General features: G+C 43.6%; 1 protein-coding gene across 2 annotated transcripts in view; it reads left to right on the plus strand.

The window, feature by feature from the left end:
* The first annotated feature begins 385 nt into the window (after positions 1-385).
* The window catches only part of LOC141103142 (inter-alpha-trypsin inhibitor heavy chain H3-like), a 221679-nt gene continuing 208708 nt past the window's right edge, over positions 386-13356 (plus strand). For both annotated transcript variants that reach the window (XM_073592420.1, XM_073592421.1), the window contains exon 1: positions 386-612. In XM_073592420.1, the coding sequence (XP_073448521.1) occupies positions 520-612 (93 nt within the window). In that variant the 5' untranslated portion in view covers positions 386-519. The remainder of the gene's footprint in view (positions 613-13356) is intronic.

The raw sequence follows: 13356 nt of genomic DNA on the forward strand, positions 1-13356 counted from the left end.
TCTTTTATAGCGCAAAAAATAAAAAACCCAACGGTGATTAAATACCACCAAAAGAAAGCTCTATTTGTGTGAAAAAAAGGACAAAAAATTCATATGGGTACAGTGTTGTATGACTGAGTAATTGTCATTCAAAGTGTGAGAGCACCGAAAGCTGAAAATTGGTCTGGTTAGGAAGGGGGTTTAAGTGCCCAGTGGTCAAGTGGTTAAGTGAGTTTTTTTCTCCTTTCAGGAAAAACAGCGTTTACAATAAACCAGTGTGCATGAAGCCTAAACATTGGAGGAAATTAGGCATGCCTGAGAACATCTGAGCTGCCAAGTAAAGCCAGCAGCCGGAAGGCATCATCGTGTCCTGCTTGCAAATAGTTCAGAGGGGCTTGGTAGTTTGGAAGTTAATTTCATCCAGATTCAGAAGGATACAGTTGTCACCAGCAGTAGCTGACCTTCTGTTATTTATTAACAGGGCCTCATATATACTTTTTGAATTAACAGCCTGTCACAAAGAAAAGATATACACCCAACATGGGTCATCTTCTGTGGGTCTGCACTTTGATCTTCCATGTTTTCTACTCGGTTAAGGGCGACTTTCTGATTGAAGGACTGAGAAACATCCAGGTCAGTGTCATCTTTTATCTTTAAGCTTGTTACTTGAATAAATCTGTAAATATTTACCAATATCTTGATTAGGCTATCATGCGTATTTCTGATATATGCACACAGACATAAGAGAATCGTCATTTTCAGCATCCCATACATCTAAGACAAGTATATGGCCTGTTTTTTTTCCCTAGCAATGTAACTTATTCAAGCATCTAAAGTAGCAGTTGTAAAGGTATTTCAAAATTTAACAAGACACATGGTCAGCTTTTTCACTCTAAAGTGAGGAGGACAAGACTGGATTAATTGGATTAAGAATGCTGAGAAGCTCATATTTGGCTGTTTGAAGGGTTGTTGCCTGGGGCAACCTTTTTTTCATCCAGAGTGACCAGGCACCCTGGGGTACCTTGAGGTTTCTTCAGGGGTGCCTTGGCAAAATGCCTAAAATTGATCAAAAATTGTATGCAAGCCAGCTGGGGGATCAAGCCTGCCTTTTAGTTACACAAAGTCATGATTTTTCATTATGCACCATTATGACTTTCTAGAACACTTTTTAGAAACACTTAAAATCTCTGTTTTTGTGCTGGTGAATATTGCCATCAGAGCAGAAAAAAGTGGAAATTCAAACTTTGGTTGTTAATTGACACCATTAAAAAAAGTTAGAGGAAATTTCTAATGAAGACACCTATTCTGTTGACAGCTGCCTAAGGGGGGATTTCCCCTCACTTTGAAGATATTTGCTCTAACTTCCTGTTGTCTTTCCAAGACAGAAATTGAAAAGGAAACAAACAGCAAAAAACAAAGAATAAAAAAACAAAAGTAAAAACGAGGCATTGGATACAGATTTTTTATTGGGTCAATTGAATATCACTGGGAACGCCAGTGCCCAATGATAATATAGGTTCATATTAGAAAAAAAACAATGCTTTTCTAGGGCAAACATAACCCCCCCCCCCCCCCCTTTCAGTGCTCGGGATTTCTGATTGTGCTTATAAGGACTCAGAAGTGCAGATACTAGAAAGTTTGCCAGTGTTAACTATTACAGCAAAAAGCTACGGTTAACCACCTTTTTTTATATTGCAGCTTACCAATTCTTAGGTGTGGTGGCTGCATTCGTTTTCTTTTTTAGGCTTTCATTCTTCTATTTTCATATGGTGGCCTGACCAGTAAGTCTGTTGTTTTTCAAAAGAACAGGCTGTCTTCTAGATGCATCAGTTTACAGGGATGGGACAAACCCTTTACCACTGATGGCAGTGCTTACAATGAGCAGCTTTCATTTATTAATGTAAAACATTTATCCCAAAAGGAAAAAAAACTGTTTGTTGTAAAGTGTGATCTGGAATTTGGCTTCAATGTTAGTGTATTTAAATCTACTAGTACACTTAACGTTACCCTCCCCCAGACTGACAATGCTGCTGTCTGCTGCCCCCCCCCCTGTGCTCATTCATCCCGTGTGGAGACACTGCAATACAGGAAGTTTGTTACTGACCAGATCACTAAGTTAAAACAGAAGAATAAAGCCTAAAAAAAGAAAAAGAATGCAGCCAACACATCTAACTGGTAAGCTGCAATGTATTACATATTTGGTTTAGTGTTTAATACAGCTCTAACCCCTGCCTGCCTAGCCCCAGCATCCTTTTAAATGGGTCTATACACCCATGAGTAGGGTGGGACTTCCTGATCACGGAAACTGTTATTGGCTGTCACAGTGGTCATATGATCAGGAGCCCATCCTACCAGCTCCTGATTATGACTCCTCGGTCAATGTGCTGTGAGCATGTTCTAAGGACAAAAACTCAGCTGTCCACGGCCAAATAAGTGATGCCTTACCTCCATGACTAAGCCCCTTGGGTGGGGTGAATCGTGTCTGGGCTTGTGGCCTGGATGGAGTTAGACTGAGTCTGCTATCACTTATTAAACGTTTGGCTTGTATTGTGCACATGGCTGAGATTTTATTCTATTTGTTCTGTGGATTACATGGAGTCAGGGCGGACTCCTAGCCTGATTTGCACCCTTTAGTGGAACACATCGAATGGGGGACATAGATGCCGGTGCGGAGACCCTAAAGTTGGTTTAGGTTCACATAAGTGTTGCTTGGAAGTTAAAAGCTTTGGACTCTCGGATGTTCTTTTGGTGTTTTCATTGGACTTTATATATACAAAAAGTAAACTCATATTGTTTTAACACTCCCCTACTGTGTCAAAAATAAAAAATAAAGGTTTTGACTATACATAAATATTAACCACTTCAGCCCCGGAAGGATTTACCCCCTTCCTGACCAGAGCACTTTTTACAATTTGGCACTGCGTCGCTTTAACTGCTAATTGCGCGGTCATGCAATGCTGTAACCAAACGAAATTTGCGTCCTTTTCTTCCCACAAATAGAGCTTTCTTTTGATGGTATTTGATCACCTCTGCCGTTTTTATTTTTTGCGCTATACACGGAAAAAGACCGAAAATTTTGAAAAAAAATGATATTTTCTACTTTTTGTTCTAAAAAAAATCCAATAAACTCAATTTTAGTCATACATTTAGGCCAAAATGTATTTGGCCACATGTCTTTGGTAAAAAAAATGTCAATAAGTGTATATTTATTGGTTTGCGCAAAAGTTATAGCGCCTACAAACTAGGGTACATTTTCTGGAATTTACACAGTCTTTAATTTATGACTGCCTATGTCATTTCTTGAGGTGCTAAAATGACAGGGCAGTACAAAACCCCCACAAATGACCCCATTTTGGAAAGTAGACACCCCAAGGAAATTGCTGAGAGGCATGTTGAGCCCATTGAATATTCATTTTTTTTGTCCCAAGTGATTGAATAATGAAAAAAAAAAAAAAAAAAATTACAAAAAGTTGTCACTAAATGATATATTGCTCACACAGGCCATGGGCATATGTGGAATTGCACCCCAAAATACATTTAGCTGCTTCTCCTGAGTATGGGGATACCACATGTGTGGGACTTTTTGGGAGCCTAGCCGCATACGGGGCCCCGAAAACCAATCACTGCCTTCAGGATTTCTAAGGGCGTACATTTTTGATTTTACTCCTCACTACCTATCACAGTTTTGAAGGCCATAAAATGCCCAGATGGCACAAACCCCCCCCAAATGACCCCATTTTGGAAAGTAGACACCCCAAGCTATTTGCTGAGAGGCATGTTGAGTCCATGGAATATTTTATATTTTGACACAAGTTGCGGGAAAGTGACAATTTATTTATTTATTTTTTTTTTTTTTGCACAAAGTTGTCACTAAATGATATATTGCTCACACAGGTCATGGGCATATGTGGAATTGCACCCCAAAATACATTCTGCTGCTTCTCTTGAGTACGGGGATACCACATGTGTGGGACTTTTTAGGAGCCTAGCCGCGTACGGGACCCCGAAAACCAATCACCGCCTTCAGGATTTCTAAGGGTGTACATTTTTGATTTCACTCTTCACTGCCTATCACAGTTTCGGAGGCCATGGAATGCCCAGGTGGCACAAACCCCCCCCAAATGACCCCATTTTGGAAAGTAGACACCCCAAGCTATTTGCTGAGAGGCATGGTGAGTATTTTGCAGCTCTCATTTGTTTTTGAAAATGAAGAAAGACAAAAAAAAAAATTTTTTTTTTCTTTTTTTAATTTTCAAAACTTTGTGACAAAAAGTGAGGTCTGCAAAATACTCACTATACCTCTCAGCAAATAGCTTGGGGTGTCTACTTTCCAAAATGGGGTCATTTGGGGGGGGTTTGTGCCACCTGGGCATTCCATGGCCTCCGAGACTGTGATAGGCAGTGAAGAGTGAAATCAAAAATTTACGCCCTTAGAAAGCCTGAAGGCGGTGCTTGGTTTTCGGGGTCCCATACGTGGCTAGGCTCCCAAAAAGTCTCACACATGTGGTATCCCCGTACTCAGGAGAAGCAACAGAATGTATTTTGGGGTGTAATTTCACATATTCCCATTGCATGTTTGAGCAATATATCATTTAGTGACAACTTTGTGCAAAAAAAAAAAAAAAAAATAATAATTTGTCTCTTTCCCGCAACTTGTGTCACAATATAAAATATTCCATGGACTCGATATGCCTCTCAGCAAATAGCTTGGGGTGTCTACTTTCCAAAATGGGGTCATTTGGGGGGGGTTTGAACTGTCCTGGCATTTTATGCACAACATTTAGAAGCTTATGTCACACATCATCCACTCTTCTAACCACTTGAAGACAAAGCCCTTTCTGACACTTTTTGATTACATGAAAAAATTATTTTTTTTTGCAAGAAAATTACTTTGAACCCCCACACATTATATATTTTTTTAAAGCAAATGCCCTACAGATTAAAATGGTGGGTGTTTAATTTTTTTTTTTCACACAGTATTTGCGCAGCGATTTTTCAAACGCATTTTTTGGGGAAAAAACACACTTTTTTACATTTTAATGCACTAAAACACACTATATTGCCCAAATGTTTGATGAAATAAAAAAGATGATCTTAGGCCGAGTACATGGATACCAAACATGACATGCTTTACAATTGCGCACAAACGTGCAGTGACAACAAAATAAATACATTTTTAAAAGCCTTTAAAAGCCTTTACAGGTTACCACTTTAGATTTACAGAGGAGGTCTACTGCTAAAATTACTGCCCTCGATCTGACCGTCGCGGTGATACCTCACATGCATGGTGCAATTGCTGTTTACATTTGATGCCAGACCGACGCTTGCGTTCGCCTTAGCGCGAGAGCAGGGGGGACAGGGGTGCTTTTTTTTTTTTTTTTTTTTTTTTTTCTTTATTATTTTTTTGCTTTTTTATCTTATTTTAAAACTGTTCCTTTCATTTTTTTTTTTTTTTAATCATTTTTATTGTTATCTCAGGGAATGTAAATATCCCCTATGATAGCAATAGGTAGTGACAGGTACTCTTTTTTGAAAAAATTGGGGTCTATTAGACCCTAGATTTCTCCTCTGCCCTCAAAGCATCTGATGACACCAAGATCGGTGTGATAAAATGCTTTCCCAATGGCGCTATTTACATCCGGCGAAATCTAAGTCATAAAATGCTCGTAGCTTCCGGTTTCTTAGGCCATAGAGATGTTTGGAGCCACTCTGGTCTCTGATCAGCTCTATGGTCAGCTGGCTGAATCACCGGCTGCATTCTCAGGTTCCCTGTTGAGACAGGAGAGCCAGAGAAAAACACGGAAGACGGTGGGGGGGGGGCATTCTCTCCCACTGCTTGTAAAAGCAGTCTAGAGGCTAATTAGCCGCTAGGATTGCTTCTACATGAAAGCCGACCGCTGGCTGAAAAGAATGATACCAAGATGATACCTAAACCTGCAAGCATCATTCTGGTATAACCACTCAAAGTCGTGAATGCTGTACCTGAAGACAAAAAAATGGTTAACAATAAAGCACAGTAAACGGTAAAGTATAAATAATTACATACCTGAAAAGCAAACATGATAAAACATAATAACAATAAAACATTGCAGAATAGAATACAGTAAAAAAGAGCAGAACAATAGAGAGAGAATAAAGAGAGAGAGAACAATAAAACGACAACTATTATTTTTTATTTTATATTTTTGTTTGTGTTTTTTTTTTTTTTTTTTTTTTACACTTTTTTTGTAACTGTAACTTTTATAACTGTAACCGGTTCCAGGTTCGGGTCTCTCAAAATGCGATGGCATCTTGGGAGACCCTGTGAAAGTGTGCCTAGTCTGTGGAATGCTGTACCCTACGCTAATACTCAACTAGTGAATGGTAGCGTTCAAAACATTCACCAATGCAAAGACCAGGATTGTCAGGACAGGAGGGACAATAATAGCGGGTGTCACCCTATATCCGCGCTTGCTGCAGACACAACATCTTTTTTGGGGGGGTTCGTTGGGTAGGGGTACTCGGGAGGACATAAAAATGCCTCTCATGCAGCCGACTGCATTTGGTTGGGGATGTGAATGGGGGAAGTACGGGCGCTGCAGAAGTGGTGGGTTCCCAATTAGGATTGGCGAATGCACCAGGAAGGGCACTATGGGCATGACGGGCCTGTGTTTGTCTTCTTGGTGGCAGCGGGACACTATTTGTGCTTGTCACCTCACCAGCTTGAACTGCACTTATGGGACTCGCCACGTCACCAAGTGTTACTGCAGTGCCGGTTTGACTACGACCGGGGTGTACTAGGCCGCTGGCGCTTGCCAGTTCACCAAAACGCTACCAAAAAAACTGTTAACGATCGCAGGGATCAGGCCTGACTCTGCGAACGCTGCAGTTATGCATTTAGTGTTTTGTAAGTGACAGTGATCGATCGATACTGCACTTGGGTGGGCTGGGCTGGGCCGGGCGGAGGGGCAAAACGCAGGTGCTAGCAGGTATCTGGGCTGATCCCGCTAACACTGCGTTTTTGGGAACCCTAAACTGCTGGGGACGCCAGTATAGATCTGATCAGATCAGATATTGATCAGTTCAGATACTATACCACTAAGGGAGGTGTACAGTGCGTGCGTGGGTGTTAGCGCTACTGGCACTAACCTGACGCTGCCTGGGGCTGGTGCTTGCCAGTTCACCAAAACGCTACAAAAAAAACTGTTAGCGATCGCAGGGATCAGGCCTGACTCTGCGAACGCTGCAGTTATGCGTTTAGTGTTTTGTAAGTGACAGTGATCGATCGATACTGCACTTGGGTGGGCTGGGCTGGGCCGGGCGGAGGGGTAAAACGCAGTTGCTAGCAGGTATCTGGGTTGATCCCGCTAACACTGCGTTTTTGGGAACCCTAAACTGCTGGGGACGCTAGTATAGATCTGATCGGATCAGATATTGATGCGTTCAGATACTATACCACTAAGGGAGGTGTACGGTGCGTGCGTGGGTGTTAGCGGTACTGGCACTAACCTGACGCTGCCTGGGGCTGGTGCTTGCCATTTCACCAAAATGCTACCAAAAAAACTGTTAGCGATCGCAGGGATCAGGCCTGACTCTGCGAACGCTGCAGTTATGCGTTTAGTGTTTTGTAAGTGACCGTGATCGATCGATACTGCACTTGGGTGGGCTGGGCCGAGCTGGGCGGAGGGGCAAAACGCAGGTGCTAGCAGGTATCTGGGCTGATCCCGCTAACACTGTGTTTTTGGGAACCCTAAACTGCTGGGGACGCTAGTATAGATCTGATCGGATCAGATATTGATCTGTACAGATACTATACCACTAAGGGAGGCGTATGCTGCGTGCGTGGGTGTTAGCGGTACTGGCGCTTATCTGACGCTGCCTGGGGCGACGCATATCACCGCCGGGCGATCAGGGGGCTAAATCTTTATTCGGTAATAAACGGCGGGTGCCCTGACACTATAAAAAATAAACAAACTAACCAGCGTCACCCGTAACGGTTATACGGTGATCAGTGGTGAAAGGGTTAACTAGGGGGCAATCAAGGGGTTAAAACATTTATTAGATAGTATATGGGGGTCCCTGTCGCTATAAAACGCTGACGGCGAACCTAAATATTTACCTCACTAACTAGCATCACCAGCGACACTAATACAGCGATCAGAAAAATGATCGCTTAGCGACACTGGTGACAGGGGGTGATCAAGGGGTTAAAACTTTATTAGGGGGGGTTAGGGGGGTACCCTAGACCTACAGGGGGCCTAACACTCACTGCCCTGACACTGTAACTGTCACAAACTGACACCAATACAGTAATCAGAAAAAAAAAAAAAAAAAAAAAAAAACCTGCTTGGTGTCAGTTTGTGACAGGGGGGGGGGTGATTGGGGGGGGATCGGGGGGCGATCGGGGGGGGGATCGGGGTGTTTAGTGTGCCTGGCATGTTCTACTGTGTGTAGTGTGTTGGTGCACTTACATTGCAGTCTTCTCTCCTCGGCCCGGAACGGAAAATACCGAGCCGAGGAGAGATGACATCATTTCCTCTGCCTCTGTGTACAATACAGAGGCAGGGAAATGATCCCATTGGCTGAGAGCGATCGCGAGGGGGGGGCCACGAATGGATGGCCTCCCCCTCACCTCCGATCGCCGGGGGAGATTTGCCGACCGCCGCAGGCACCGGGGGGGGTCTGATCGGACCCCCCACCCGCGGGCAGGCAAGGACGTACATACACGTCCTTTTGCCTGCCCGTGCCGCTCTGTCGACGTATATAGTCGTGCGGCGGTCGGCAAGTGGTTAAAGATGGGATTGGTTCAGGGGTGGACTGGGCTGGGCCGGAGGGCAGGGAGGCAATGGCCCAGTGGGCCACTGTGATGCCCCATAAAAAGGCCGCACTGCTTCTGCCAGAAGCAACCAGCCATTAAATAAAACTGTGGGGAAGATTAAAACAAAACACTGCACATGGATAACAGGGAGGAATCGGGAGGAGAGTCGGCCAGATCACACAGAGAGAGGATATCCCGCTGTGGCACCACTTGGAGCTGAAACGCTGGCTGCTGTCAAAGTCCCGCCTCCTGGACCGGCTCCTATGATAGGCAGCACACTGGTCCAATGCTGGGAAATTGAACTAGTGTGATGTCTATCATAGGAGCTGGTCCAGGAGGCAGGACTTTATTTGACAGCGGCTGGCATTTCAGCTTCAGGCGGTGTCACAGTGGGAGATCCTCTCTCTGTGTGATCCGGCAAGCTCTCTTCCTGAATCCTCCCTGTGATCCCCATGCAGTGTTTTCATCTTAAAACTACAAAAGAAACAAATACTCCTGCGCACAGGTGCATTTGCTAGATGATCACACGATCAATATAGATATTAGCTTTCGGCCTTGCTGCCCTCCAGGATAGGGATATCCTAGTAGTAGACAAAAACACAAAGAAAAGAGGGCACACCAGCCTAGTGCATTATCTTAAGGTACATTTATTCAGTCAGAAAACATAATGAAAACTACTCACAAAAGTGGGAGATATAAACGCTTAGAAAGGTCTTTGACATATGGCAGTCTGTCTACTGATTGCAGTCTCTGGGTCCTGGGGAGTGGACATATGAACCGCTGCTGGCTGATGCGTTTCGAAGGGATTCCTTCTTCATCAGAGGCTCTGATGAAGAAGGAATCCCTTCAAAACGCATCAGCCAGCAGCGGTTCATATGTCCACTCCCCAGGACCCAGAGACTGCAATCAGTAGACAGACTGCCATATGTCAAAGACCTTTCTAAACGTTTATATCTCCCACTTTTGTGAGTAGTTTTTATTATGTTTTCTGACTGAATAAATGTACCTTAAGATAATGCACTAGGCTGCTGCGCCCTCTTTTCTTAGTGTTTTCATCTTTCCTCATCTTCGTTTTGTTTATATAATTTTGCAAGTAAGTAATTTTTCTTCTGATGGGGACTGATAGGCTGCACGGATGGGCACTGATGAGGCTGCACTGATTGGGCTGCACTGATGGGCACTAATAAGGCTGCACTGATGAGGCTGTTCTAAATGACCACTGATGAGGCTGCACTGATGGCTACTGATAAGATGCACTGATGGACATTGATCAGGCTGAACTGATAAGGCAGCACTGATATGCTGCACTGAAGGGGCTGCATTAATAATCAGTGCCTTCATTATCAGTGTAAATGTCCCCTGTCCCCTTCCTCAGACAGTGACAGCACTGAGGAAAGGAAATGCTGATAACCAGCATTTGTTTACCATGTAATCAGCTGTGTCCAATCACAGCTGATCATATGTAAAGAGCCAAGAAGGGGCGTGCATGCACGGCAAGAAGGGGGGGACGTCGTATGATATCCACCCGGAGGGACAACAGGTCCTGTGTGATTCACATGTGATCTGGGTGCAGTGCAGTGAGATTTCAGCCCATTTGAAATAAATCACACAACACTGTGCTGAAAGTAGTGCATGCACTACTTTTAGAGATGCACTGCAACTGGATTGCATGGTACTTCTGTACTTCATGTGATCCGATGTGGTGAAACGCACTGCAATTGTGACCTGCATTTGGGGTGTCCTAAACCTTGCATTGCATTGATTCAGGGAATCTGGGTTTCCCGCACTGATTTCCAATGTGAACGGCCCTGAGAGAATTTCCTGCTCCACCATCCTGAGCTGCATAGGACTGCTTGCTAGTTTTAGGGTCATTCACACTATAATGTGGTGCGTGAAAGCCACGTTCCTGTGCGGCTCCCTGCACTGCATTCCAGTTGCACTATCCTTGTGATCTGCTGCGGAGTGCAAATGCAGGCAGCAAACGCAACATTGTTTGCCCACAATGGATCTCATGGTACAAATGTACCATGTGATCTGGTTGCCATGCATTTCAAAAAATAGTGTATACGTTAATTTTGGTGCAGTGCTGAGAAATCACACTGCACAGAACGGCATGTTAAAGGGCCCTTACTGTGGTTTTATCCCTGTGGATCTGAGTGCATGGAATTTTTTTGTGTATTTTTTGGGGTGGTACTTGCTGGGGATTCAAATTTGTTAAATACCTATCTTCCATTCCCTTAAGCCGGGGAGACACAGGCTAAAAATCGTCTGAAAACGGTTGGTTCAGCAGGAACCATCCGACTTTTGGACCATTTGTACAGCTGTAAAATAAAACCAAAGAATTTCCAAGCTCAACTTACCAACCAGCCTGCAACCAACCGAATTAATCTGCCTAACAGTATGCGTTAAAAACAGGGGTTTAGTTGCACACATTTGTGAACACATTTGGTTGGGCTCCCTCCAGTCATCTTTCCTTCATCTATCCATAAGAATACATGTGCTCCCACTGTGGAGACTCTTCAAAGTTAGAGTTAGGGTCTGCAGGATACAGGGTGCCTCGCCGTGGCCTGCAGCTTATGCATGTATTTGCAAATGTGTGCAACTAAACCCCTGTAAAAGAGGAGTAAAAAGTGTCCCACCAGTGTCCTACCAAGTACAAGATAAGGACTGAGTGCAGGCTAAAAAATGCAGCTAAACGCGAGTTACTGCATTTAGCCGCATTTAGAAGCATTTGGCGCTTGAAATGCCTCTAAACTGAGCTTCTGAACCAATTTTTTTGCATTCCAAAAAAAGCCTCTAAACTCAACTGCCTAGAAACGACTGTAAATGACCCAGTGTACATGTACTGATAAGATAACATAGAGGAAGGTCAGGAGCAGTTGAAAAAATTGCCCAACTGCTTCTAAACATACATTTAGCAGCAGCAGTGTACATGAAGCCTAACATTATGCTCTGGTGTGTTACTACTGTTCCGGGATATGGTCTTTGATCCCACCTCCTATTATAAGATTGTTTTGTGCTTCAGTCAACACTGTTTCCTGTAATCTTTGTATGCTTATTTGCCCAAAAAATAAAGGAATTAAAAACAAAAAGCTGAGCTGGGGAAAATTCAAAACTAGTCAATAAGGAGCATTTAACCTTTGCATTGTGAGGAGAGCCCCACTACAAGGGTTAAAAGCTCTTCTTTTGTCTAGGGTACAATTAAAAGGCAGCTTTACTTACCATATTCCTTGCTAACATATGGTAAGCTTTACTTACCATATATATATATTTTTTTACTAGTAATGGCGGTGATCAGCGACTTATATTGCGGTGGACAAATCGGACACCTAACTGACACTTTTGACACTTTTTGGGGACCAGTGACACTAATACAGTGATCAGGGTTTAAAAAATGCACTGTCACTGTACTAATGACATTGGCAGGGAAGGGGTGAACATCAGGGGCGATCAAAGGGTTAAATGTATGCCTAGATTGTGCTTACTCACTGTGGGGGAGGTGCTTTGACTAGGGGAAGGCAAAGAACCATGTTCCTGCTTTGCAGAAACACAGGATCAAAACCTTCCCCGCTGATAAAACGACAATCTGCCTTGTTTACAGACTGCCATTTTGCTTGTGTCCCGAACAATCAGCGGGTCCCGGCGGACATCGAGAATATTTTATATTTTGCCACAAGTTTTGGGAAAATTACACATTTTTTTTTTTTCCACAAAGTGCTGGAGTCGCTGATTTATGTATCGTGGGAGGAAACGCTGTTGCTGTCAAGATAAATAAATCAGTGCTGCAGCTGAATGGCGTACCTGCTAAGCAATGATGGTTAACAATAAAACAAAGTAGAGAATAGTAGAGAGAGAGAACAATAAAACAACAACTATTTTTTTTTTGTTTTGTTTTTTTTTGTTTTTTTTTTTAACTTTTTATTTTTTTAAACACTTTTTTTGTAACTATAACGGTTTGGTTCCAGGTTTGGGTCTCCCAAAATGCGATGGCATCTTTGGAGACCCTGTGAATGTGTGTCCTAGTCTGTGCAGTGCTGTACCCTACGCTAATACTCCACTAGTGTGTGGTAGCGTTCAAAACATTCACCAATGCAAAGACCAGGACGGTCAGGACAGGAGGGAGAATAATAGCGGGTGTCACGCCTATATCCGCGCTTTCTGCAGACACAACATTTTCTTTGGGGGGCTCATTGGGTAGGGGTACCAGGGAGGACATGCGGAAAATGCCTCTCATGCAGCCGGCTTACTGCATTTGGGTTGGGAAGTTGGGCCACAGCACCTTCTGGAAACAGAAGGGCTGTGATGATCTCTTCCTGGAATTTAAGGAAGGATCCAGTTTGTCCTGAAGCATTCATCAGAGCCAATTGTAATAAGTATACAGACACTTTTTTGTACACAACTAGGTACGGCACCAACAACTAGTCGTTGAGGTCCACCCCTCCCATATTAAGGTTATATTCGGGGACACAGAGGGGTTTCTCCACAACACCAGTCGCCATAGGAATTTGGACCGTCGTGTCTGCGTGAAGGGAGGACAGAACGAAAACATTCTGATTATCCCTCCACTTCACAGCGAGCAA

This window comes from Aquarana catesbeiana, linkage group LG07 (genome assembly GCF_042186555.1).
Source record: "Aquarana catesbeiana isolate 2022-GZ linkage group LG07, ASM4218655v1, whole genome shotgun sequence".
Taxonomy (NCBI): domain Eukaryota; kingdom Metazoa; phylum Chordata; class Amphibia; order Anura; family Ranidae; genus Aquarana; species Aquarana catesbeiana.